This window comes from Brassica napus, chromosome C1 (assembly GCF_020379485.1).
Source record: "Brassica napus cultivar Da-Ae chromosome C1, Da-Ae, whole genome shotgun sequence".
NCBI lineage: Eukaryota > Viridiplantae > Streptophyta > Magnoliopsida > Brassicales > Brassicaceae > Brassica > Brassica napus.
The window spans coordinates 37336714-37363208 of NC_063444.1; the positions used below are offsets into that span (position 1 = coordinate 37336714).

The 26495-nt window shown below is 35.5% G+C and overlaps 1 protein-coding gene across 2 annotated transcripts; it reads right to left on the bottom strand.

Moving 5' to 3' along the window:
* Nucleotides 1-22350: 22350 nt before the first annotated feature.
* LOC125580202 (TPR repeat-containing thioredoxin TTL2-like) lies at nt 22351-25911 on the bottom strand. Of its 2 annotated transcripts, XM_048744390.1 has the most exons (4): nt 23357-25911; nt 23053-23249; nt 22848-22965; nt 22351-22766 (listed from the first exon to the last, which is right to left on the bottom strand). In XM_048744390.1, exons 2-4 carry the CDS (start codon nt 23241-23243, stop codon nt 22536-22538), a joined length of 540 nt encoding a protein of 179 aa, XP_048600347.1. In that variant the 5' UTR covers nt 23244-23249; nt 23357-25911; the 3' UTR covers nt 22351-22535. The 2 variants fall into 2 exon arrangements, with proteins under 2 accessions (XP_048600347.1, XP_048600346.1); XM_048744389.1 differs by having other exon boundaries at nt 23053-25911.
* Between the last annotated feature and the right edge of the window lie 584 nt (nt 25912-26495).

A 26495-nucleotide genomic window follows, 5' to 3' on the forward strand; every position in this document is an offset into this window, starting at 1 on the left:
AATAGGCCTTTCTAGGACCATTAATACAGAAATGGAAGATTCATGCATTTGTATGAAAAGTTGCATAGGATGACGCAGCAGGAGAAGGTATGTTAAAGAATCTACGCAAAACCAAAGCTAGTTAAAGACTTGGATAATGTCGCTTGATCAGTTTCTTGGTGGCTAGGACCTCCACATTCAACATGTCTCAAATAAAACATTAATGATCGACCTACTTGCTTTTCTTGTAAGATTAACTTTTATGATTTCTATAATGAAATCTACCCAAGACCATATTCTAAATTTAGATTAATTCAACTCTAATATACTCTTAGAGAAGAAGAAAGATACTAACCTTGATCCATGCTTGGTTAAGTTTTGGAAGCAATTCCAACACTTGATTTTTCTCCTCCTAAACATTTCTCTTTTCTAGATTCCTTTGATGGAGAGGAATCAAAACATGTCTTTCTCTCTTGAATGTTTTTGTCACGTTCGAGGTTACTAAGGGAGACATGTGGTTTTATATTGTTTCTGTAAATAGTTGTGATGGTAAAGGTTGTGATGGTTCACCACAATTACCGTACAACGACTTTGTTTTTATGTAACCACCTTTTAATGTAACCATCATTTTATGTATATAGCATCATCTTTATATAGTTAATAGTAATTGAATATGTACTAACTACAGATGCTATACACATATAACCAAACAACAAAGAAAGACATTTTTACAAAATAATAAGGTAAGGAAAGAGGGTTATCAATACACCCGGATTCTAACTCATTTATCGAAACCAATCCATCACAGTATCATCCTTTATCTTAGAATCAAAAAACTTAATATGAACTTAGAACTTTACATTAAACCAATATACACATAAGTCATATAAGAATATAAAGTATTCTTACATTCTCCCACTTGACCTTTGTGTTGCCGTAAAGGTTCAATAACTTTAATGTGCACTTTACATCAAGTTCACTTGGTCTTTACTAAAATTAGAAATGATTGAATCATGGAGGTTGTATGTCATTTAACAGGCATAGTCTTTTCCATGTATCACAAACCAATTCTAACTTTATGTTATCTTTACATAAGACAAACATTTATTCTCAAAAAACTTTACAATATGTTATCTTTGAACCTTAAGTGTATACACATTTTTTAATGATAACATATTTACTAAATCAGAAACTTAACTTTAATTGAATTCCCAGGTGTCTAATACTTAACGAGCATTCCATAAATATAATAGCAAGGCTTATTATATAATACCCATACGCTCTAAATGGCCTTGAACACTTTGGGTGGTAAAGCTTTAGTTTGCGGATCCGCTATCTTTATATCCTTTCTTATGTACTCAAGTGACACTCTATGTTTCTGAACTTCTTCTTTAATAGACAAGCACTTTAACATAATATGCTTAGCACCCTTCCAGTACTTGTCATTCTTTCAAAAGAAGACAGCTGCGAAATAGTCACCATAAACTCTCAGCGGCTTGGCTATAATTAATGTCGACAATCCAAAATCCTGAGATAAATTTTGCAGCCATTATTTATGAATTGTGGACGTAGCAATGACAGACTTCTTTCCACTTTCCATTATATTGTTCCCTCAATTAATAAGAACAATAGCCAAACATTGATTTTTACCATCAACACATCCGGCATAAACTGAATCTGAATATCCAATGACCTTTAACTGATTGGATCTATTATGTAAGCATGTTCTCATTGGTGCCTTGCAAGTACCATAGATCCTTTCTTTGCAGTGTTCTAGTGGGTTCATTCCGGGATTACTTTCATATCGATCCAACTTTCCAATATCAAAACTGATATCAAGCTGAATACATGTCTGATATAGTTCAAATTTCCAACCACTAATGTATCAGGAATTATTTATATTTCTTTACGCTCCAATTCATTTTTAAGATATTACATTTTATTAAACTTATCTCCCTTCTGAATTGGAGCTATTCCTACGGAGCATTTTTCTATTTTATATATCTCTACGATCTTACTGATATGTCCTTTCTGAGATAAACTCAACAATCCTTGTGATCTATCTCAAAAAGATTTCTATTCCAATCACATAAGATGTCTCACCCATATCTTTCATTTCAAAGTTCTTAGAGAGATACTACTTTACATCATGTAACATGCCTTTGTTATTTTCAGCAAGCATAATTACATCAACATATAAGACTAACATCAATAATAAGCTCCCACAGATCTTAATGTAGATACATTGATCTACGATGAGCTCTACAAAACCATACGACGTGATGATATCATTAAACTTCAAATACCATTGTCGGAAGCTTGTTTTAGTCCATATATTGACTTTCTCAGCTTACACACCATATTTTCTTTTCATGCGGCCATGAAAATTTCATGTTGGTCATATATACTACTTCCTCAAGCTCTACATTCAGAAAGGCGGTCAAACATCTATCTGGTGAAACTCAAGATCATAATGAGCCACCTAAGCCAAAACAATTCTAAGAGAATCCTTCTTTTAAACTGTAGAGAAGATCTCTTTATAGTTAATGCCATCTTTTCTGGGTGAAACCTTTAGCAACAAGGCGAGCCTTATATCTTTCAATATTACCTTTAGAGTTATGTTAGTCTTAAAGACCCATTTACAATCAACGGTTTTGAAACCATTAGGAAACTCTACTAAGTACCAAACTTCGCTATCACCCTTAGATCTTATCTCTTTGCGGCACCAACACTTTTCCAGAATTGTCACTTTCCATGGCTTTTTGAATGAGATCAGGTCTTCATGAATCTTTAAGTCACATTCACTTTCAATAGCAGCCACAGTTATTTGATAAGGCAGATCTGCTTTTCCTTTCAGATCGCTTTTAAAATTACTTATGGTTCACTATTCTTTACTTGAATTGCGACAGGATCATTGACTATATATTTTAGCTAGTGGTATTGATGCATCCTTATGTTGTTCTATTGTGTAGAAACAACTACCTCAGATGCAACTTCAGGTGAAGGAACTTCAACCCCAATTCATTAATGTCCACCCTTCGTAGTTCACTACTCCCACTAGTTTCACCATTCTCAATGGACATAGCATTACCAGATTCAACTATTATCGTACTATTGTTAGAACAATAAAATTTCTACTCCTTTGATTCTTTCAGGATAGCCATATGACAGTCATATGATCAAGTTTCTTTTCATGTGGGATATATAGCTTTATTTATGATGAGTAACCCGTTACACGTAAATACTTTAATACATATATCCACAAAGAAAAAGGTAAAGAGAAATTACTTAACATGCTTCTAACCATCTCTATTATAGTACGATTCAACCTCTCTACTACACCATTATGCTAGGAGTATTAAGCATATTGTATTGTGCACAAATGACTCTACTTTTAAGTAACTTTCCATTGAGCTCACCACCTCTATCAGATCTCACTACTTTTACTTTTCCTATCTAGCTGCCTTTCCATCTTATCAGTGAACACCTTTAGGACTTCCATAAACTTAGACCTTTCATGTAGTAGATACGTATATACATATTGTGAGTAATCATCAATAAAGGTGATAAAGTACTTTTCACTGCTACATGAAGGAGCATCGAAAGGACCACATATATCGGTGTGTATTAACCTTAGAGGCCGAGTGCTTCTTGTGGCTGGTTTCTTTACAGTATGTTTAGTCTACTTTCCCTTAATGCAGTCTATATATACATATAGATCACTAATATCCAATTGAGGAAGAATTTCATTCTTTACCAACCTCATAATTTTTAAGCATGACCTAGTCTTTGATGCCACAAGAAAACAGAACTCTCAATAGATTTGCTACGACTAATGCATGTTTCTACTTTCAACCACCATGTAATGCTAGACATTTCAAAAGGGATTCTTTTCATAGCAAACAAAACTTTAATGTTTACTTTGTTATCGAAACAACCTTTTCTTTTAGGACAATCCAACTTGAAGAGTCTCGTTTTATTGCAAAAGAAACACTCCATTTCCTTTCAGAATTGACTTTCGAGTCCTTTCAAGAAAGACTTGTTATTCCTTTTGTCCTTTCTACATGGGACTTTGTAGCTGCTACTGGCACTTCCAAGACCTACGAGGTTAGTAACTTGGTATTTCATCTTCCTTGATCTCTTCTCCTCTTGAATTAACATAGCTTTTAATTCTCTCAAGTTTCTTTATCTTTAATGGTGTTGTAATTCACTTGAAACTATCTAAATTCAAGAGGTATAAAGTTCATAATTTATTGGACCAGAACCTTTTCATGCACCTCCATTACCAAAGTCTTTAACTTTACAGCCAGATTAAACATGTGAGTCACATGATCACGGATTGGCTGGGACCAGTCAAACATTTTTATAGTTAGCTCATTTATGAGACTTCCTACATCTGACTTACAACCAAATCCGACTATGAACACTCCTTAAATATACTCTATAAATTCCTTCTTATTTTCTGTCGTAGACATCGATGACTTAACCCTATCTACCGTCATCAACCTCATTACGTTCAAACTCAGCCTATTAGATTGCTCTCATCTCTTACACATAAATTTTTCATATTATAAGCTATCTTCCGTAATGGCCGAGGGCCCCACATCAATTACTATGGCGAAATCTAATGTCATCACACCCAATGTGAACCGGATCTTTTCAAACCACTTGCCACAATTGAGACCATTGAACTTTTCGATAGAGTTACCAAATGCAAATACATTTGCTAAAGCTGCAAGCTTTAATACATGCTTATCCTTTACTACTTTGAAACTTTACTTCAGATTTTAAACTTAATATAAACTTTCACGTTTGTATTTAAGCAACTTTTGGACAATACTTAAACACAAACACTTTCAGTGACGCCAAAATACACTTTAATAACTAATCATTTAAAACTCAAGTCAAATGGTATATTACCTTTGGGTATATATACTACCAACTATAGTAAAAATGACTTGTTCTTTTCGTATTATTAACTATATTCAATGATCCCCCTTTGGGTGATCTCCAAGAATATAGAAAATAAAATAATTGATCACTAAAACTTTAATGTCATTTAGCGTCTTTTTTATCATGATCAATTATACTACTATTAATTTTAATATTTGTAAGTAAATAACAAGATCACTTTGGTGGCTAACATGTTATAAACTATACGATCATTAAAAGATTAATAGGTAAATTTATCCTAATATTATGTTATATTTCATAACATAATTTTCTATATTGTGTTAATATTTCATAACACAAGTTATCTATTAATAAAATGCAGCGGAAGCATTTTTTTTTTAAATTACAACTTTTATATATACAACTAGGTGTTTTCCTGCACCATGTGCAGTAAGAAATTTTTTAAATCTAATGTATTTTTAAAAATAAATTTATTAAATATTATATATTTTACTATTTTTTACTAATATTTAATATAGATTTGATATATATTAAATCAATTTGCATAAAACTAATAAAAATTGTATAATTATCAAAAAATTAGCCTAAACAATATTTATAAAATTGTAGATATATAAGAAACTAATGACTTTACGGTTAGATATTTAATGTTTTTAAAAATTGTAAAACATTTTGAAAGCTTAAGTAATACAAATTGTATAATTATACAAAAATAATAACATTTCGAAATTTGAAATGTTATATATGAATATATTTATTTTATAGATGATGTATGAGCTATTACCATCTTTAAAAAACGTTTACCAAAAATAAATATCAATATTAAATGTAATATATGAACTATTACTATATTCTAATAAGTTTGCAAAAATATAAATCAACATTAAATGAAATTATCCATGTCATATTTTTCCGGAAACCATGTCATCAATTTCAGTAGCCATGTCATATTTGTTTTGTGAAATTAATAGTAGAGAGTACATGTGGCAAAATCACTTTGCAAATATAGATATTTTAAATTAATAAAATATTATATAGCTTATTGTGTCCCTGAAACTGTATGGAACACTTGTTCATTTTCATACATTTGTGCAGTAACCATTAACACGTCCAGAATTTTAAACCATAATGAATCAATTATTTCACTCAAACTTATGAATTCATTGACATTCATGAATCCACACAACCAGCAATTTATGTTGCTGTAACTAATTAAGTAAAATAATTAATTCTAATCAATCCTTTTGTAACGGCACTACACAAAATCCCTTAATCATGCATGTAACTTATATTTGTTATCGTGAAACCCAGGTTTCACGTTGACACTTTTAAACAAATACTCCTTATTGTCGCAAAGTTGCAAACGTAATGGTGACTCTTTAATATTACGACAATAACCGCAGTAACAACATTATTTTTGTTAAGATTTAAGAGAATATTTGTGAGAATGTATTGTATATTTCTTATTGCTTACACCACTATATATAGTGGTTCATCCAAGGTAGAGTCAAAGGGAGAATTGATTACAAAGATACTCTACATAATGACATGGTCAAACTCATAAAGACTAAGGTTGAATGGGTCTTCCATGTGGCTGGATGTAAACCCCCAATGGACTCTAGTCTTGAACTTGTATGGCCTAGGTTATGGACCATCCACTTCATGATTCATAACACTTCCCCTTGGATGCCATAACCATATAGGGTTTGTAACATGCTAATGTTGCCTCATTAAAACCTCTCCCGGAAAACCCAAAACCCAATGTGGTAAAAAAAGGAAACCAGAGAAAGGAAAAATAGTACAACACACATTACTCCCCCTGATTTGGACATCAGTGAAGGTCCTTGAGTCTACGCGTGCCAATCTTGTTGCGTGAACTTCCTGAATGTGCAAGAGGACAATGATTTGGTGAAGAGGTCGGCTGAGTTTTCACTAGACCGGATCTTTGATATACCCGTCTTCGAGTTAAGCAATGCAAGCATCATTATCTTCATATATGATGGTCGGACCCGTTGGGTCGCATATGGACGCATAATGTGGTCCTATACCTTTTGTTCAAAGATGAACTTCGATCTTATAGCTTATCTTTATGATAGCTTATTCATTCATACCACAGCTTGGTTGGTTCATGCTGAGAATTCGACCAACCATAAGTATTACCAAAATTTAGCTAATTTGTGGTGATGGTCTATAACCTTTTCTAAGGTTTAATGAATAACCATTTAACCTATCTTAGGCTGGTTAGTATAAAACACAAGGAATTTAAAATTCCTCAATGGACTGATTTGAATTGTTCTTATAGAACTCTTCACTTGCTTACATGTAGTAATTTAATTCAGTCTATGAACAGCTTTAGGAAAATGTTGTTCAAGAGAACTTCTTTTCTCATCTTTTGATTCTGAGCTCAATACCATTTGGTAAACCTTTTGGTACCAATAATATTATCATCATCATCCAGTGAGTCATATATAGCATACTACATCTTTTGAATTTCTTCCAGACATCATATGTAGTGAAATATGTAGTAGTATCCACCACATTGGATTATATAGACCTTTCCCGGTCTGTCTCACGATTTATCCTTCTTTCAGGATTTATATATTCATTGGACATCATATGGCGTTTACATATTCATGGCCAATACAATACGCCTTTTATATATCACTTTAAACCCCACGTTTCTTTCATTATTCATTATGAGTACTCTTGTGTGGGTTTATGATCCTCGGTACATATCTTTGTATTCATGTGCTACATACTTGCGCATTTTCTATGAATGTATGTGTCGACACACTTATATATATATATATATAGTTCCTTTTAGTTCCAGACATGGTATAAATCAATTTAAGATTTCATTATCTAGGACCTTAATAACCTTATAACTTGGCGTCCCAAGCTATATGGTATGGTATCTAGTTGTTCAGCTGGCCAGCCTTATATCTCAATGTCTGGAATGGTTTCCTTTAATAAAACTCGGATTTTATCTCATGCACATTTCTTTCTTTCCGAGGTTCCTTAGAATTTATGGAACTTTATTTGGAACATTTATTTGGTCTATCTTATATAGACTTTGTAGCAACTTGGTTGTGTCTTTAAGACATCAAAACCGTGTGGTGCTAAGCTGGGATTACATAGTCATTCTTTCTCTCGGGTCAATGTGTCTGGCATTTTATTTTGCTATCATTGTAGCATATAACGTCTATAAATTATTTTCTAGTCCGAAGATCTTTGCCAAGACATTGATGGTTGATACCAGATGGTAGATACCATTCTTTATCATTCTTTATACCAGCTTATTATTTTTCTCCTTTCATTGTTTGATATTCGGATTCATAAACCTTATGTAATCCTTGTTCCTTGGCCTATAATTAGATCACCCATTTTGGCTCAAGGTTTCTTTTAAACTTATGGAGAAAGTATATTCATAACGTATATCCAACATATATTTTCAATCCTCTTTATGAGATTCTAAGATTACATGATCTTAGATGGCACATATATTTGTGGTGGATTCTTTCATAATATCTTAAGATGATATATGTCTGGACTCATGACCCGTATCAGTCTGAGGTGGGAATATCTATGATCACTTATATGACCTGATATAATTACTATGGCCTGATGTAGGTTCATTCTTTTATAACTCATGGTGTCCCCAAGCATATGGACTTTTAGAATTTGAACCTTATAGGTAATGGTCTTTATATCAAATTCAACCAATATGTAATATGGTTGTGGACCATGTTTCACGGATTTTAGTATGGTTATGTATCATGGGATTTGTCCTCACTCCCCCTCATGAACATACTCTAATTCGTGGTGCTTGGGACAATAAATTCCCTTGTGCATAGATATATTGCACACATGTGAGATCTTATGGGATAACATTTGTGCCCTTTTAAATATTTGCATCATAATCCGAATGGCTAAGTATGGTAATGTCATCTAAGTGATAAATTTCGTGGGTTAATCAAACATGATTGCCCTGGCTATTTGCCTAATATCATATTGATCACTAGATCAATAGAGAATGTAGTCTCGACCACTTAGGCGATTTTAATTTAGGTACTCTTATTCCCTTTTGTCCACTGTTGGAAACCATTTTCTCTACTTAATTCAATGGACCTTATAGGGTGAATATAATGCCATTTAGGCAAAGCCTTGGTCGAGCTTCTATTCCTTTCTTTCAAGGAATGTCCAGTTGAGTTCAAGAGTATTTTATAACTGAGCCTGGATGGCAGAGCATGTCGTGCCATTTGTCAAAGGCTTCTTTGAAATGTTTGGAAAAGTGAGTTGGAGTATTAATCCTCAATCATATTTATCTTGGCACAATAAAGGCATATAAATATATTTTCTTATCAAACAACAGTTTGAATAAGATAATGATCATGAACTCAAAGCAATTCATTTTATTAATTAAGTCGTGTATAAAGCAAACTATCAAAGCAATTCATGAAACATAAACTCAGGAAACATGAAAATGAGAATGTCAAAAGACAATTATATAATATGGCCTTCACAATGCATGTGTTGCCATATGGCGCTCAACTTCAGCTTCATCAGCTATAGGAGGCCTCATCTCATTATTCTTTAGCTCAATGTATATTTTCTGAAGCTTGTCAAATCTGTTGATGGTATCTTTGATTTTCTGCTTTCTTTGTTCAGAAGCCAAAAGATATGACAAAAGGTCATTATAAGTGGTGAACTTCTTAGCCGTGTGTAACAACAGCACATCCTTTGGATGGAATGTGGAGTAGGTCTTATATAATAAAGAATAATGTGTTATCCTTTCACCACATAGTTCAAGACTATAAGCAATATCCATCAGAGCAGAATTATATTTGTCCACGGATTCAAAATCCTGGAATCTGAGGATCTCCCATTCATGGTTGGCCTTTTGCCACGATACCGGTTTGAACCTTTTCCTTAACTGTAACCAAATGTCACAAGGATCCTCAACATGCAGATACAGGTCTCTTAGTTCCTCAGTGAGATGATAACGAATAATCGTTATAGCTCTATGCCTTTCACTGTCAATGATATCATTGTACTCATTGATGCATTGCCCGAGTCCTCTGGATCTCAAGGCAACAAGAGTATTCTTTATCCATTCTAGGTAATTATCTCCAGAGAGATTTAGGGCAGAGTAATCTGAGGGTTCAAATCTCGACATCTGAATATTTAACGAGTAATTCAAGCACTCAGAATTCTATGTAAGCAATAGAATAAATCAATGTATATGATTTCAATAAGGCTTTCCCCCAAATCATATAATCTATTTGCTTAAGCAATCTTAGTATGAGAATGATCAATTGATCATTGCATCTAGTAATCTTTTTAATTATAATTCAAATTGGATTGATTATATATATAGGGTATTAAGACCCTTTGGAATTTGAATAAGGATCAATCATCATTTTATTAAATGAGATCAAGCAAGATGGATGAAATCAAGCAAATGCATGGATCAAGAAATAGCTGAATGCATATTTAGAACTAAGCATTGGACTTTAAACAATCTATATGTGATTCCTAATGAATGAGGATATTTGGTTTTTAAAGAGCATAAAATAAAACTGATTCCTTCCCCCCTTTACAGGGTAAACAAAGACAAGGAAAAATTATAATTTTCAGGATATGTCAAAACCAAATTCAATTAGATTTTCAATCAATTTGGTTTCAAGGCAAGTTTATTATTTCAATTAAAGCAAACATGCTTAGTTTAAACAATAACCAATTTAATCTAATTAGATGCAAGCAATATGAATCAATTAGATGCAAACAATATGAATCAATTAAATTTTAATTTAAATGCACCATGATCAGAATAGTCAATGATATGCAAGCATGCATGATCGGTTTTAACAAAATGACAATCGGATGCATGAAAAAAGGTTGGTTCAAAATAATCCAAGTTTGATCTAATGATTTACTAATCTAATAGATGCTATCAGGTATGCATATACGATCAGTATATAATTCAATCATCACAAAATCAGTCTTCAAGGATGGTTTTAGATCAAGATTAATTTAACATGCAACTATGTGATCAATGTTCAGTATATGATTTAATCATCACAAAATCCGGTTTTAAGGTTGGTATTAGATCAAAATAAATTTATATCATTTGTTCAAACTATAATGAACCGATTTCAAGGCCGGTTAAGATATAGATAAATTTTGACAAACAATAATGTGATCAAATGATATCAAACCAGAATTTATTTTATCTTATGACATATTAATTTAAATCAAGACTATAGGGTATAATATTTAAAATACTACATAGTCAAAGATATGCATTTATTAAAATCAAATATGCATTTATAAAAATTAAATATGCATTTATAAATCAGAAAAGTTTTTAAAATTTTATCAGTTGCAAAAACAAACATCAATGGTCAAAGATATGCATTGATTAGGATTTATTTCGATTTTATTTGGTTTGACTGATTTTCAAAGAATCTGGCCGAATATGGCTCAGGATGTTTTTGATTGTTTTGAATTTTGGATTTGCTGGTTGAGAAAACCAAGCAAGAAGGATTTAGGGGATTGATATGTATAATGGCCATCAAGATACATATTTAGATTTAAGAATTTTTATGGTGAGGTTTTTGATGGCCGGCTTATTCATCCTGCTAGAATAGCTGGTGATGCGGATGATCAAAGGGTTTGATTATGGGTTTTGATCTTTTAGACAATCCGGATTTAAGGTCGGATCAAATAGGAGAAAAAGGGAGAGCCGATTTAAAGGCTTATGATTTTATGATTTTCTCTAATATTTTTTATGATTCAAATAGTTCTTAGAATCAAGATTCATATATATAGATCTTTAGATGATTAATAAGTTTTATAAGTTTTTTTTTTTTAGAGATATTTAGATCTTTAGAGATTTATAAGTTTTTAGGATTCAAATAATTTTAGAATCAAAATTCATATAGATATTAGATTCAAAATTAATATTTGAGATAATTTTAGATCTATAGATTTTTATAAGTTTTAGGATTCATATAGATCCAAGATTCAGATATATGATGTTCTTTGATCTTTAGGTTTTGATTAGTTTACCTTTTACACCACAAGGATTCTGAATGGACCACCGTGAGAGAGAGGGAGTGATCCGCGGATTGAGGTGGTTGAGAGAGAGGTGGAGGAGCTGGCCGGAAAACCGTGAGAGGGATAAACTTGGCCGGCAGAGCAAGGCTGAGGGCCGGAAGAGATGGCCGAAAAAGAGATGATCACCGGCGGATTGGATTGCTCAGGTGGAGAGAGTCTCGTGCTGATAACGTGTTAAGATTTGAGAGAAGATTTGTGAGAATGTGTTGTATATTTCTTATTGCTTATACCACTATATATAGTGGTTCATAGAAGGTGTAGTCAAAGGGAGAATTGATTACAAAGATACTCTACATAATGACATGGTCAAACTCATAAAGACTAAGGTTGAATGAGTCTTCCATGTGGCTGGATGTAAACCTCCAATGGACTCTAGTCTTGAACTTGTATGGTCTAGGTTATGGACCATCCACTTCATGATTCATAACAATTTTCTTTCTTTTATGGCAGTTGTCGCTCTCAAATCTTTAAACCAGTGTTATGTTTTTTTTTTTTTTTTTGAAAAAATGTCTCAACCAGTGTCATGTTCTTAATTAAAAAAAAACATCACTTAGAGCACCATTAATCCTAGCATTTGAGATGCTTAATTTTTTTTTTTAAAGTTTTTTGTCTGATTTAAAAAAAAAATTTAAAAACGAATCAATCGCGGACCACCACGTGTCAGTGGGATCCGCGAAACAGTGAAAGCCTCGACGCTTGATCTGGCGTCTTTGACATCGCTTCTTCCTCTCTTACGGTGGAGTCCACCGCTTAGCACTCCCCTAAGCCCCCGCATTAATCCTGCTCGGCAGCGACAACGCGCAATTGATCCTTTATCAATTTCGACATGCCACTATGAACAGTTCTAGTGATTGATATTTTATTATCATAAATGTACGGTTATGAATCGTACGATTACTTAATTATACTTTTTCAACCCACTATCATTTCTGTTATGCCTTCTCTTAGTGATACTATTACGCCCTTAATGATACGAAACATAGTACCATCCCTTTTTAGAACGTCACTTATTTAAGAAAAGGCCAGTGGCTTGATCCACATAATTAAGCGCTCGTTCTCAAACATGATCCAATGTACTTAACCGATACATATGTTTACCATGCCGTACGATATGCGAGAACTTACGTTACTATTACATGGATCATGAACACTCTTTAAAATGGATTAAACCATATATGTTCATGAACCCATCAGAACTAATTACAGTGAATTAATTAAATCTAGATTAACTTTGATACCAAATGTAAGATTAACTATGAACCCATGAGAACTAATTACAGTGAATTAATTAAATCTAGATTAGCTTTGATACCAAATGTAAGATTAACTTTTATGATTTCTATAACGAAATCTACCCAAGACCATATTCTAAATTTAGATTAATTCAACTCTAATATACTCTTAGAGAAGAAGAAAGATACTAACCTTGATCCATGCTTGGTTAAGTTTTGGAAGCAATTCCAACACTTGATTTTTCTCCTCCTAAACCTTTCTCTTTTCTTGATTCCTTTGATGGAGAGGAATCAAAACATGTCTTTCTCTCTTGAATGTTTTTGTCACGTTTGAGGTTACTAAGGGAGACATGTAGTTTTATATTGTTTCTGTAAATAGTTGTGATGGTAAAGGTTGTGATGGTTCACCACAATTACCGTACAACGACTTTGTTTTTATGTAACCACCTTTTAATGTAACCATCATTTTATGTATCACTACAAGAAAACAGTGGTATTCTGACGGACATTCTGACGGAAAATGAAATCCTCGGAATATCCCGAGGAATTTCCGAGGATATTCCGAGGAAACACAAAATTTGGTTTCCTCGGAATTTCCTCGGAATATACCGATGGAATTCCGAGGAAATATCAATCCGTCGGAATATTCTTATGGAATACCGAGGAAAAATGTATTCCTCGGAAAAAACCGATGAATTCCAAGGATATATTATAGCCGTTAGAGAGCCGTTGGGGGATTTTAAAAATTCCGAGGAAAGAGCCGTTGCCGTCGGTATTCCGTCGGAATTTCCTCGGTCTGTCGGCAGGATTTCAACTATAAATACAAGCACCTCTCTTCCTCTTCATTCACTCCATATCTTCATCCTCCCTCTTACTCTCTTTACACACGAATTTGATTCATAAAAAACATCTCTTCTTCAAATTGTTTTCGTTCTTGGATCGATCGACCTCATTTGGATCCGAACACGAGATTGCTTACGGAAGAATATCAACGATGTATAACCGAATTCATGGGGTTAGTTCACCGACAATCGGAAGCAAAAACAGGTATGTTAAGATGTCCTTGCTCTAATTGTAAAAGTAGAAATGTTATTAAAGAGTGGATGTTTGGACTCATCTATATTTGAGTGGGTTTACACGAAGTTACAAAATTTGGTATCATCATGGGAAACTGATTATGAACATGATAGTACTAGCGAACCTCAGCCAGCGGTTAGATTAGAAGAACCAATTAGAACGGATGTAGATTATGGTGTAGGTACTGAGCAGATGGTAAATGATCATTTTAGAGGGGAAGATTTACCCAATGCACAAGCTAGGAGATTTTATGATATGTTGGATGCTGGAAAGCAACCATTGTACGAAGGTTGCAGAGATGGTCATTCAGCTTTATCATCTGCTACAAGATTGATGGGCATTAAAACAGATTATAATTTGGCTGAAGACTGTGTGGATGCGATTGCTGATTTTGTAAAAGGTATTCTACCCGAGGATAATGTAGCTCATGGTTCATACTACGAGGTTCAGAAACTCGTAGCTGGTCTTGGTTTATCGTATCAGGTAATAGATGTATGCAGCGACAACTGCATGATTTATTGGAGGGCGGATGAACAGCAGGTTACATGCAAATTTTGTGGGAAGCCTCGTTATAAAGATACGAGTGGAAGAGTTCCAGTGCCATATAAAAGGATGTGGTATTTGCCTTTGACGGAAAGGTTGCAGAGGTTGTATCTGTCTGAACGCACAGCGCAACCAATGAGATGGCATGCGGAGCACTCAACAGATGGTGAGATCAGACATCCTTCAGATGCAAAAGCGTGGAAGCATTTCCAATCAAAGTATCCCTACTTTGCGTATGAGAGAAGAAATGTCTACCTTGGATTATGTACTGATGGTTTTAGTCCGTTTGGCAAGAGTGGAAGACAGTATTCCCTATGGCCAGTCATTCTTACACCATACAACCTACCCCCAAACTTGTGCTTGCGACGAGAGTTTTTGTTTCTCTCGATTCTCGTTCCCGGATCAGAGCATCCTAAGAGATCACTTGATGTGTTTCTTCAGCCACTAATATATGAGTTGCAACAACTATGGGCTCAAGGTGCTGAAACATACCATGTTTCGTGTAAAGAAAACTTTCAAATGCGGGCAGTACTAATGTGGACAATAAGTGATTTTCCAGCATATGGTATGTTATCTGGATGGACAACACATGGAAGGCTATCATGTCCATATTGTCAAGATAACACTGATGCTTTCCAACTAAAACACGGAAGGAAAACGTGTTGGTTTGACTGTCACAGGAGATTCCTACCACCTGATCATCCATATCGTAGGAGTAGGAATTTGTTTACGAAGAACAAGAGGGTGTTTGACAGTCCACCTCCGGAAATTTGTGGGAAAGATTTGAAGACACAACTAAGAGATTTTGGTGCAGAAAGGACGCCAGACGTCTGTGGACATGAGCGTTTTCCGGTAGATGCTGTTGGAGACCTACATAACTGGCACAAAAAAAGTATTTTCTTGGATCTGCCATACTGGGAGGATCATCTGCTAAGGCATAATTTAGATGTCATGCATATTGAGAAGAACTTTTTTGACAATCTCATGAACACGATCCTTGATGTTCAAGGTAAAACAAAGGATAATTTGAAGTCAAGGCTAGATTTAGTCGACATATGTGCTCGTTCAGAACTTCATGTTGATGAGAATGGTATGGCTCTTTTTCCCATATACCGACTTGATGCAGAGGGAAAAGATGCGTTCTTTGATTGGATTTCAAACGATGTGGAATTTCCAGACGGTTACGCATTTAATTTGCGTAACTGTATCGACAGAAAGGAAGGAAAGTTTACTGGCTTGAAAAGCCACGATTGCCATGTAATGATGCAGCGCCTCCTTCCGTTTGCCTTCAAGGAACTATTACCACGAAATGTTCATGAAGCAATTGCAGGGATAAGTGGTTTCTTCCGCGATTTATGCACGAGATCAGTGACTCCTGAAGGTATTGAAAATTTGAAGAATAACATAGCCGCGATTCAGTGCAACCTTGAGAAGATATTTCCTCCCTCATTTTTTGATGTTATGGAGCATCTTGTTATTCACCTGGCAAGAGAATTGGAACTTGGTGGTCCTGTGCAGTATAGATGGATGTATCTGTATGAGCGGTATATGTTCCATTTGAAGAAGATGGTGAAAAATTTTAGTAGGGTAGAAGGTTCTATAGTCGCACAGATGATCAATGAAGAAACTTCAAACTTTGCCGAGTACTACTTTCCAGCAAAAGTTCAGACCAAAAACAGAAGACCTGCTCGACATGATGATAGAGGCGAACGTGCAACATATCATGTTACGGTTCCAGACATTTTCACAGACGTTGGACGACTTAGCGGAAAACCAAATGACCGTCGACTTACTGAGCAGGAGCGCAGTAATTTGCAAACATATTTGCTCACCAACTGCGAAGATGTTCTTCAATATGAGAGGTAAATAAATTAGCTTACAAATTTTTATTTTAACAAGTTGAAATTTAAATCTTAATTAATTACATTATTGTCATCATATGTACATGATTTTCATGGCAGAAAAGTGGTTCGAATATAGATACGCCACAGAGGACGAACTAGAAGAAATGAAGCAGAGAGAATTTTCTGGATGGATGTTTACTTATGTGAGTGTTTTAAACAAATTAAAATATCATTTATCACATATTTATACTAATTCACATTTATTGATATAACATATATATGTGCTATTAATAGGTGTCTGCTGGTTTGGCCAAAGGTGAAACATTTGACGATTGGATACGCGAGATGGTCGTTGGACCAGACTTTGTTGTGAAGTCATATCCGAGATTTTGTACTCGAGGATATGCATTCACAACCCAGAAGAGGAGACGTTCGAGTACGACTTATGATGCTGGCGTTTGTTCTGCATCAGGAGATGATGTATACTACGGACACATACATGAGATTTTGGAAATCAAGTATTTGGGCATGGTTGGATTGCGCTGTACTGTTTTCTATTGTGATTGGCACGACAACACTCTAGATCGAGGTGTGAGAACAGATGCATTTGGTGTTACATCAGTAAATTCGAGGCGAAATCTGCAATATTATGATCCTTTCATTCTTGCTTCTCAGGCCGATCAGGTAATTAAATGTTAATTATTCAGAATGATTCATCATCATGTGTATTAATTTATAATTTTACTAATAATTTTTTAAATGTTACAGGTTTGTTATATCAAGTACCCCCGGGTAAAGAACATAGATGATCCATGGGTTACTGTTACAAGACTTAACCCGAGAGGCCGAGTTCAGGGAAGTTCTGAGCAGGAAGACCCACTACAACCAAGCGCATCCGGCAACTTAAGTGCAGCAGAAGATTTAGCTGGAGTTGGCCTTGTAGTCGATTTAACCGACTTCGGAGAGGAAGCCGTCGTTCACGTAGAGGATGAACCAGTGATTGGAGAGTTTCACCAAGATCCAGATTCAGATTCATCTGGTGATGATGACTCGGAAACAGACTAGCATCGACTTTTTTTTTTTTTAATAGAAATACTGAGGAAATTCCGAGGGAAGATCGGTTTTCCTCGAAATTTCCTCGGAATAGACCTTGTCGGTTTAGGGATTTGATTATAGAGTCTTTTTCCTCGGAATATTCTGACGGAATTCCGAGGAAGATAAGGGTATCCTCGGAATTCCCTCAGAATATTCCGAGGAAATTACGAGGAAGTAGGGTTTTTAAACCGAAAACAACGTTTTGCGGTTTGAATAACACTTATATAACCCTTATTAAGTGTCTTAGACTGATTATGAAGTCAAAAATTTGTTCCTTACCCTATAATAAACACTTTTCCGATTGTATGAACGAAATCCCCACAACATAAGAGAAACACTTATACACTTTAATAAACGGTAAAGGGAATACTTACAATTCGTTTTGAAATTTTGTTATTTCATAGTTTATGATCATCTATACAAAGATTCCTCAATGGTATGCATTGTATTTGTATAAGAAATAATATAGGGCAAAAAAATTTGATGTTTTGAAACCCCAAACATGTGTTCCTCAGAATATTCCGAGGAAATTCCGAGGAACAATATAAACCAACAGAAATACATGCATAGGATATTCTTTTTCCTCGAATTAATGAAATATCCGAGGAAATTCCGACGGATATTTAAATGTCCGTCGGAATTTCCTCGGAATATTTTCATTTAACCGGGCAAACCAGCCGCGAAATATTTCGCGAAAATTGAAATTGAAATATCGAGGAAATTCCGACAGAAACTATCCGTCGGACCCTAGGTTTTATAACGACGAAACACTTCTTCTTCCTCTCCGGCTCCTCTCCCTCCTCTCCGGCGATCTCCCCCTTCTCTCCCGACGATATCTCCGGGAATCTTCTCTAAACCTACACAAATCATGTAAGGACCCTATCCCACTCTCTTAGGTTCTATTTGTTAGGTTTATGTGTAGATTTGATAGATATTTGTTAGGGTGATTGGTTAGGATTGTGATTTGGTTGTATAATAGGTTTAGAATTGTGATTTGGTTGAATAATTTGTTTTGTTGAATTGATTTAGATTTTTTTTATAAATTTTTTATTATTTTTGTATTTATAAATTTTTGTATATAAATTCGATTTTTGTGTATAAATTTGATTTTTGTATTTTACAAAACGATTTTTGTATATAAATTTGTTTTTTTGTATTTTAAAAAATGTTTTTTGTATATAAATTTGATTTTTTGGATTTTGGATTTAAAAATATATATATATATATATATATATAATATAAATTTCTATATTTATTAAACATTTTTTAATATTATTAAAACTATTTTTTGTAATTATTAAACAATTTTTTATTTATTAAAACTATTTTTTGTTTATTATAACTATTTTTATATATTTATTAAACATTTTTAATAACTATAAAACTTTTTTTGTGATTAAAAACTATTATTTGGGATTTAAAAAAAAATATTTATATATATATATAATATAAATTTATATATTTATTAAACATTTTTAATATTATTAAAACTATTTTTTTGTAATTATTAAACTATTTTTTATTTATTAAAACTATTTTTTGTTTATTAGAAGTATTTTTATATATTTATTAAATGTTTTTAATATCTATAAAACTTTTTTTGTGATTAAAAACTATTATTTGGAATTTTAAAAATAAAAAAATTTAAATATTTCTATATTTATTAAATATTTTTTTTTTTAATTTACAGGTCTAATGATGATAAAATCCGGCCTCTACAGCGTAGTGGTCGTGGTGGTACGGGGAGCCAGTCTCGGGATTCCAGCCATTTTCAGGATTCCCCTTCGCCCCACAGCTCCTACCATACATCTCCCTCTGCTACACCCGCTCCTGCTCCTCTCGCTCCCGCTGCTGCACCCGCTCCTGCTCCTCCGGGTCCTCCGGGAGTGATGAGTGTTGCGGAGTTGGTTCGACAGCCCGGTCGTGACCATCTTCCCTATCTCACTCCGTATCCACATGGACGGTGTCAAACATGGTAATTAAACATATTTTTTTTCATTAAAATTTGATTCATTATAAATTGTTTGTTCCTTTTATTAGGTTCAACCGATCCGGGAACGGGATCAGCGCATGGATCAACCGTATGATGTACTCGGTCCTCGACAAGGGACATCCGACTTTCACTAACTTCCCTACCGACAAGCAGCATCTGTGGTTTCGTCAGTTTGCGGTAAGTATTCTAATTTTTTACTTATATTTTTAATCTTTAATATAAATTTTCTACTAATTGTGTTTTTTTTTTCAGCAAGAATTCAACTGGAATTCCGATGAGACACTCTTTATCTATCACCACTTCGTCCATAAAGTTATGGACAACTATGGGAAGCAGATCCACGAGTGGAAGAAGAAGTGGGAAATCAACAAGGTTGTTTATAATTTATTAAACAATTTTTTAATTTATTAAACTATTTTTTAATTTATTAAACTATTTTTTTTTTTATTATTAAAAGGTCCCAAAGTCGATAAACAACACGGTCTGGACGGAGTTGTGTGCGCATTGGGATAAGGAAGGGACGAAAGAAACTTCTTCCACCAACTCCACCAACCGCAGGAGCGACCGTAAAGGGAAGGGCGTCTTCAAGCATAACTTGGGTGCTCAATCTATTGCCTCTCTGGGGGATCGCAAGGTAAGTTCAGCCGCTTTTTCTTCAATTATTTAAGTTTTGAAATTTTATTTTTTGTGCATTTCTTCTAATTTCTAATGTTTCTTTAATTTATGTTTTTTTCAAGGCGGAAGAAAATGATGGCGAGCCGGTTGATGATCTCGCCCTAATGAAGAGGGCGTATACCAACAAGAAGACCGGCCAAATTGATGACGGTCTTGTGAGGGAAGTGGTCACCCTGGTCCAAACTCAGGTGCAAGACAAAGTGTCTCAGCTTCGAACCGAGGATGACGATTCGACGGCTTCGACCACCTTGTCCCGGTTTCGAATCAACGAAATCGTTGAATCCTTAAGTTCTTTTTTTTAAAGTTCAATTCATTTATTTCTTGATTTAAATTTGGCTATTTTCTATTTCAGTCGGTTCCAAAGAAGAAGGGACGTTTGGTCGGTTTGGGTCGTCGCACCCGGTCGGTTCCTCCTTCTTCTGCACCACCGCCCTTTGTTGATCCAGAAGTACTTACGGCTCAGTTGAAGGACAAGGATGATCGCATATCTTTGTTGGAGACCCAGATGGCGGCTCAACAGGCGGGCTATGAGGCACAGAGGAGGCTGAACCAGCAAATGATGGAGATGATGCAGAGGATGTACCCGAACGAGATGTTCCCGAACGTACAAGACCCGTAGTTTTTTTTTTTTTCAAAAACTCGGAATTTTTTATTTTTATTTGTACAACTTTGAATATTATCTAATATGTTTTCAATTTTAATTTTAATTTTATATTTTCGAATTTAAATTTCAAAAAAATTATTTTTTAAAAAAAAATTAATTTTTTTTGAAATTCCGAGGAAATGAACCCTCGGAAATTTCCGAAGAACATTTCCTCGGAATATACCGAGGGACTTCTTCCTCGGAATATACCGAGGGACTCATTCCTCGGAATTTTCCGAGGGGTCCATTCCTCGGAAATTTCCGATGAAAATTCCGAGGAACATTTCGTCGGAACTTCCGAGGATTGGACCATCGGAAAGTCCATCGAAATATCCCGAGGAAGTTCTCCCTCGGTATATTCCGAGGAGCTTTCCGACGAACTGGTGGTACTCAGAGTTTCCTCGGAAATTCGTTTCCTCGGAATTCCGTCGGAAATTTCCGAGAGATTTCCGAGGAGTTATTTCCGAGGACTTGTTTCGTCGGAATAACGTTATTCCGACGACATACCGACGATTTTTTCCCTCGGTATGTCGCTGTTTTCTTGTAGTGTATATAGCATCATCTTTATATAGTTAATAGTAATTGAATATTTACTAACTACAGATGCTATACACATATAACCAAACAACAAAGAAAGACATTTATACAAAATAATAAGGTAAGTAAAAAAGGTTATCAATACACCCGGATTCTAACTCATTTATCGAAACCAATCCATCACAGTATCGTCCTTTATGTTAGAATCAAAAAACTTAATATGAATTAACGGTGTATGAATATAAAGTATTCTTACATTTCTCTCATAATCATTAACCCAAAAAAAGAAATAAAGATTAGTAAGCAAGACATACGTTTTTCAGTTTGAGGCATATATAAATTACAATGTTCAAATTTCATCACAATCATCACATCGGACATGGTAATTTTTAAAAAATAAATTAACGGTGTATAATATTTTATATTTAATCAATACTTTTATTTTTCCAACAAAAAAAAACCTAAACTTTTGAAAAAAATAGAATTAGCTTTTTCGCATCATCCAACTACAAGAAGCAATCCGCTTCTTAATAAGAACCTCCAACACTCGCCAATGTTCCGTAATCCTAGCAACCACAATCATATCAATCAACTTCAATTCATTCTCTGCTTCACACGCAATACATGAACTGAGCTACTAATTAGCTTGGTGGATGAACGTCACTCGAATCCATACTCAATAACAAGGATTTAAGAAAATGCGAAAAAATGCGTTGTTTTGTTTTAATTAACCTTTGCTAAAGTCTGGCCCCCTAAACAATTAATCCTTAAGAAATTGTTTTTTTCTTGGTAAAACCTCGTTTAAAAATAATAAAAAAGAATAAAAATAAAAACCAATAATTTTCTACGATTAAAGTATACTTAATAAAGAAAATTCTCTGGCTCTAAAAATAGATAATCTTGACAGACTTATCGAGACGCAATGCAGCTTTTAACTCTTCAAGACTAGAAATCTCCTTAACATCACCTCCAGATTCCATGTTTAGAACTACTTCGCTGCGAGATTCCTTCAGTGCAACTTGAGCTTGAGACAAAGATTTAGCAATGACTTTATCGTATGGCATTGCCTGATGTAAGATCTCATAATCTCTCACTGCTTCAGCCCATTTTTCCAGCTACAGTTCACATGAAAAAAGCTTAAGAACAAGTGGAAGAAAAAAACAAAATTAATTAGTCACACTATCTCTATATTTTACCTTGCTGGAAGACAGAGCCCTTTTAACCAATTCAACATTTTTCTTGAAAATTTTAATTTCAGTATTATGTGGCTCGATCTCTAAAGCTTTGGCTGCATTTTCAGCTGCATCTTTGTATCTGCAAGAATTCATTATATGAGCTCTTTCCCATCTTTATCCAACATAAAGATAAATAAGTAACCAGTCAACAAGTGTAGAATCTCACCTTACTAGAGCAAAATTTATTTGTGATTTGACAAAATATGCGTAGGCTCTACATAGCATACCGAAAAACCGAGTCTGTGGCTGTGAGAAAGAGGCGGGGAGTGGTTCAACTTTGAGGGCAGCTGCGTTTAGTGCTGTCTGGTGAGCCTCACCAACCAGGCTGAGTTTTACTAGTGCTTCAACTCTACACATAGCTAGCTGCAGTTGTGAGATAAGCAAAACAATGTGTTTAATTCTCATCCTCATCAGGGCATCCGCATTGTGAGTCTCTCACTTAAAATATTATTACTTTTGGTGGAAATTACCTCAGGCCACGCATAAGGTAATAAGCTTCCTGGAATCAAAGGAGCACTTATTTCCCTCAAAACATTATTCCATTAACCGCATCTTCTTGCAAAAATACAATTGTTCAAGTTTTTGTTTACTCGTTTAACCCTCTCTCCAAGTCGTATTTATTATACGATGCTTCCTCCACAAGCTTCATCGCTTCATCGATGTGACCTAAACTGTAGCCAAATCAAAGACTCAAATGATTAGATATAATATCTCTTTCAATAAATAAAAAATGTAGAAGCAAATCAGTTTACCTAAGAAGAGACATGCCTAAACCGTGACGAGCCTGTGCAAATTGTGGATCCAGCTTTAAGGCATCTTCCCACTGGTTCAGAGCTTCCCCCATACGCCCCAATCTCGACAATGCAGCTGCTCGATTGCTGAGATAAGTTACATTCTTCGGTGAGAGCTCTATTGCTCGATCATAGAACTCCAAAGCTTCCCTGTAGCGCCATGTCTTGAACATTCTTTCCCCACTAGAGTTGATTTTTTTCGGATCTGGAATAGGAGCAGGCGAAGACGTTGGCTTAGAAGTAGAGAAGATCCTACGTAACCAACCAAAGTGGCTGCGACGGGCACAGCGATTTGGTGGACGGGGACGAAGTTTTTCTTGTTCAAGGTCGGGATCCTTATTATCCTCCGTACTCAATGAGTACTGAGTACTTTCGGGGGCACTGTCAAGCTCCGGTACGAGTGCTTTGGGATTCAGTATTACCTCTCATACTGAGTTCTTTCTCTTAATGAACGTTAGATTTTTATCTTACATTAGAGAGAAAGTCTTTTATAACTAGTTATGACAATGAAAAACATGAAAACTATCTCTTCAACACATAGGTTATGTAAGTAATATAAGTTTTTTATGTGTGAGTAAATATTAAAGAAAGTAATTGAAAGCGGCAACAAATCCAAGATAACACAATCGACTTACTTCATTGTAGTTCTTCCTCTTCGTCACGAATAAGAAAACAGAATTTGGGAACTTTCCTTACAAAACACAAAACTCTTCGTTCCAATCTGTTTTCAGAGGTGCGTTGTTAGCGTGCGTCCCAGACATTTATAAGGTTAGGGTTTTATGCCGAACAAACACTAGCAATCAATAGAACATAAATACGAAAACTCTTTTTCTAGATTTTTCTCTCCCAGGCACTAAAGTAGAGAAAAGTCTTTATCCTTTAGTCCCTAGTTGACTTCCCCTATTACCCCCACGTTTCTTTCCCTCTGCAACCTTTTACCCTCTGTTATTCCCTGAGAAATTCAAAAAGTCTAACCCCTTTTGGAATTATCCACTGGTCCATAGCCAGCCTCCCCGACCAGCAAGAGATTCTGAACGGAACTTCACCGGGTTCAGCCCCCGACGACGTCGGTGGGTCAGCCAGGGCCTCGCTCCTGTGCCGGTTCCTCCATCCTCTGGCTATCTACTGATTGGATCGACCTCCCCTCCTGGTGAAAAGTAGATCTTAGGAATGGCAGACACTTGATGAAGGTTCAAAGCTTGGGTTGATATAACCTCTTTCTCATCCTCCTATTTATAAAGTTGCAGTCTGAATCCTGTTAAAGGCTTCTACCTAACTATTTGAGAAGCATTTATCACCAGAGCATTGAATACAAACGGTTGGTCTGCTGGTTTTGGTCGATTATAACAACCTAGTACCCAAGATTCACGACCGTACGGTGTTTAAGTAATTTGTACGGCTTAATACTCCACCTGCTGAAGAATGGAGAGAAGATTCAGCAGATTTGAGAAAGGAAAAGGGCAAGCCCCTCCGGAGCTCCCAACTAAACGTCCTCTGGTGCGTATACCGGCAAATGACTACGAGGATCTCATAGAGGTCAATCGGCTTACTATTATTGGCAGGTTAACGAATCTCCAAGTCCAGAAACCTATTAGAGCTGTCACCGAGTTCATGTCTCAGGTCTGGAACCTTGAAGGGAGAATAGTTGGAAGACCGCTGGGTCTAGATAAATTTCAATTCAAATTCGACTCTGAGTATGATCTCCTCCAGGTCCTTGATAAAGGACCATACCACTACAAACGTTGGATGTTGCTGCTCCAACGATGGGAACCGGTAGTTTCGGAGAATTTCCCATCCAAGATCTCCTTTAATGTTAGAATCCACGGTATCCCTCTGCATTTTTGGCATGACGAAACTATCCGCATTATTGGAAGTGAACTCGGAAGAAGTACTATCAAGGATGTCAAAGATGCTAGAATCTGGGTGGAAATGAATGGGCTTGCACCCCTCGTGATGACTATGGATATAGAGCTGCCAACTGCGGATATTACGGAGGTTGAATTTGAGTATATTAAGATCGAGAAGCACTGCTTTACATGTTTCTCCCTATTTCATGAGGAAGCTGATTGCCCTCATAGACCCATAAATGCTCTACCTCCAAAAGAAAGAAACCTCGGGATTACGCAGAGCATTGGGTTGCAAAGAATTGAAGCGGAGAAGAGGAGACACGACGATAGAAGAGGCTACAGAAGGCCGGAGGACCTCCATTCAAATTCGAGATAGGATGGGGACAATTATGGACATTATGAGAGATACAGAGTCAATGCTAGATCTGGCTATGATCGCCGAGAGGATTATAGTAGACATCAATCCATCATATCTCGAACTGCTCGATCGAACTCCTGTTACGTCAGAAGCAAGGCACCGTCCCTTCAATATCGAGTTGTGGAAAGGAATAGGCCTAGCGTGGGATCATCTGCTCACTAGCAGTCTAATCTACCAGAAGTATCAGATCTAAGGTCACTGCTTCCACTCCAAATGGAGAAAACACCTCCAGCGGAAGCTAGACCAGAAACTACTCCGACGAGAACCATCAAAGAACGGCTCGGAGGGCCATCTAATACCAAAGCTGGATCAAAATCAGATTCTAAGGAACGCAGACCAGCACTGGAGCGCCTTTCTGGATCAAACCAATCAAAGGAACAGACTATTAGGCAGGCTCCTAGCTTTGAGAATGGAAGACTTCAGGAAGTCGAAAGTAGAGTAGATGAGGGAGTCCCCATGGATCAAGAACCCCCAGGGGAAATTCCCACTGAGCCCGAAAGGATCCCAGCAACACATCGACTAGGGTTTAGTGCTTCCAGAGCAAAAACTAGAA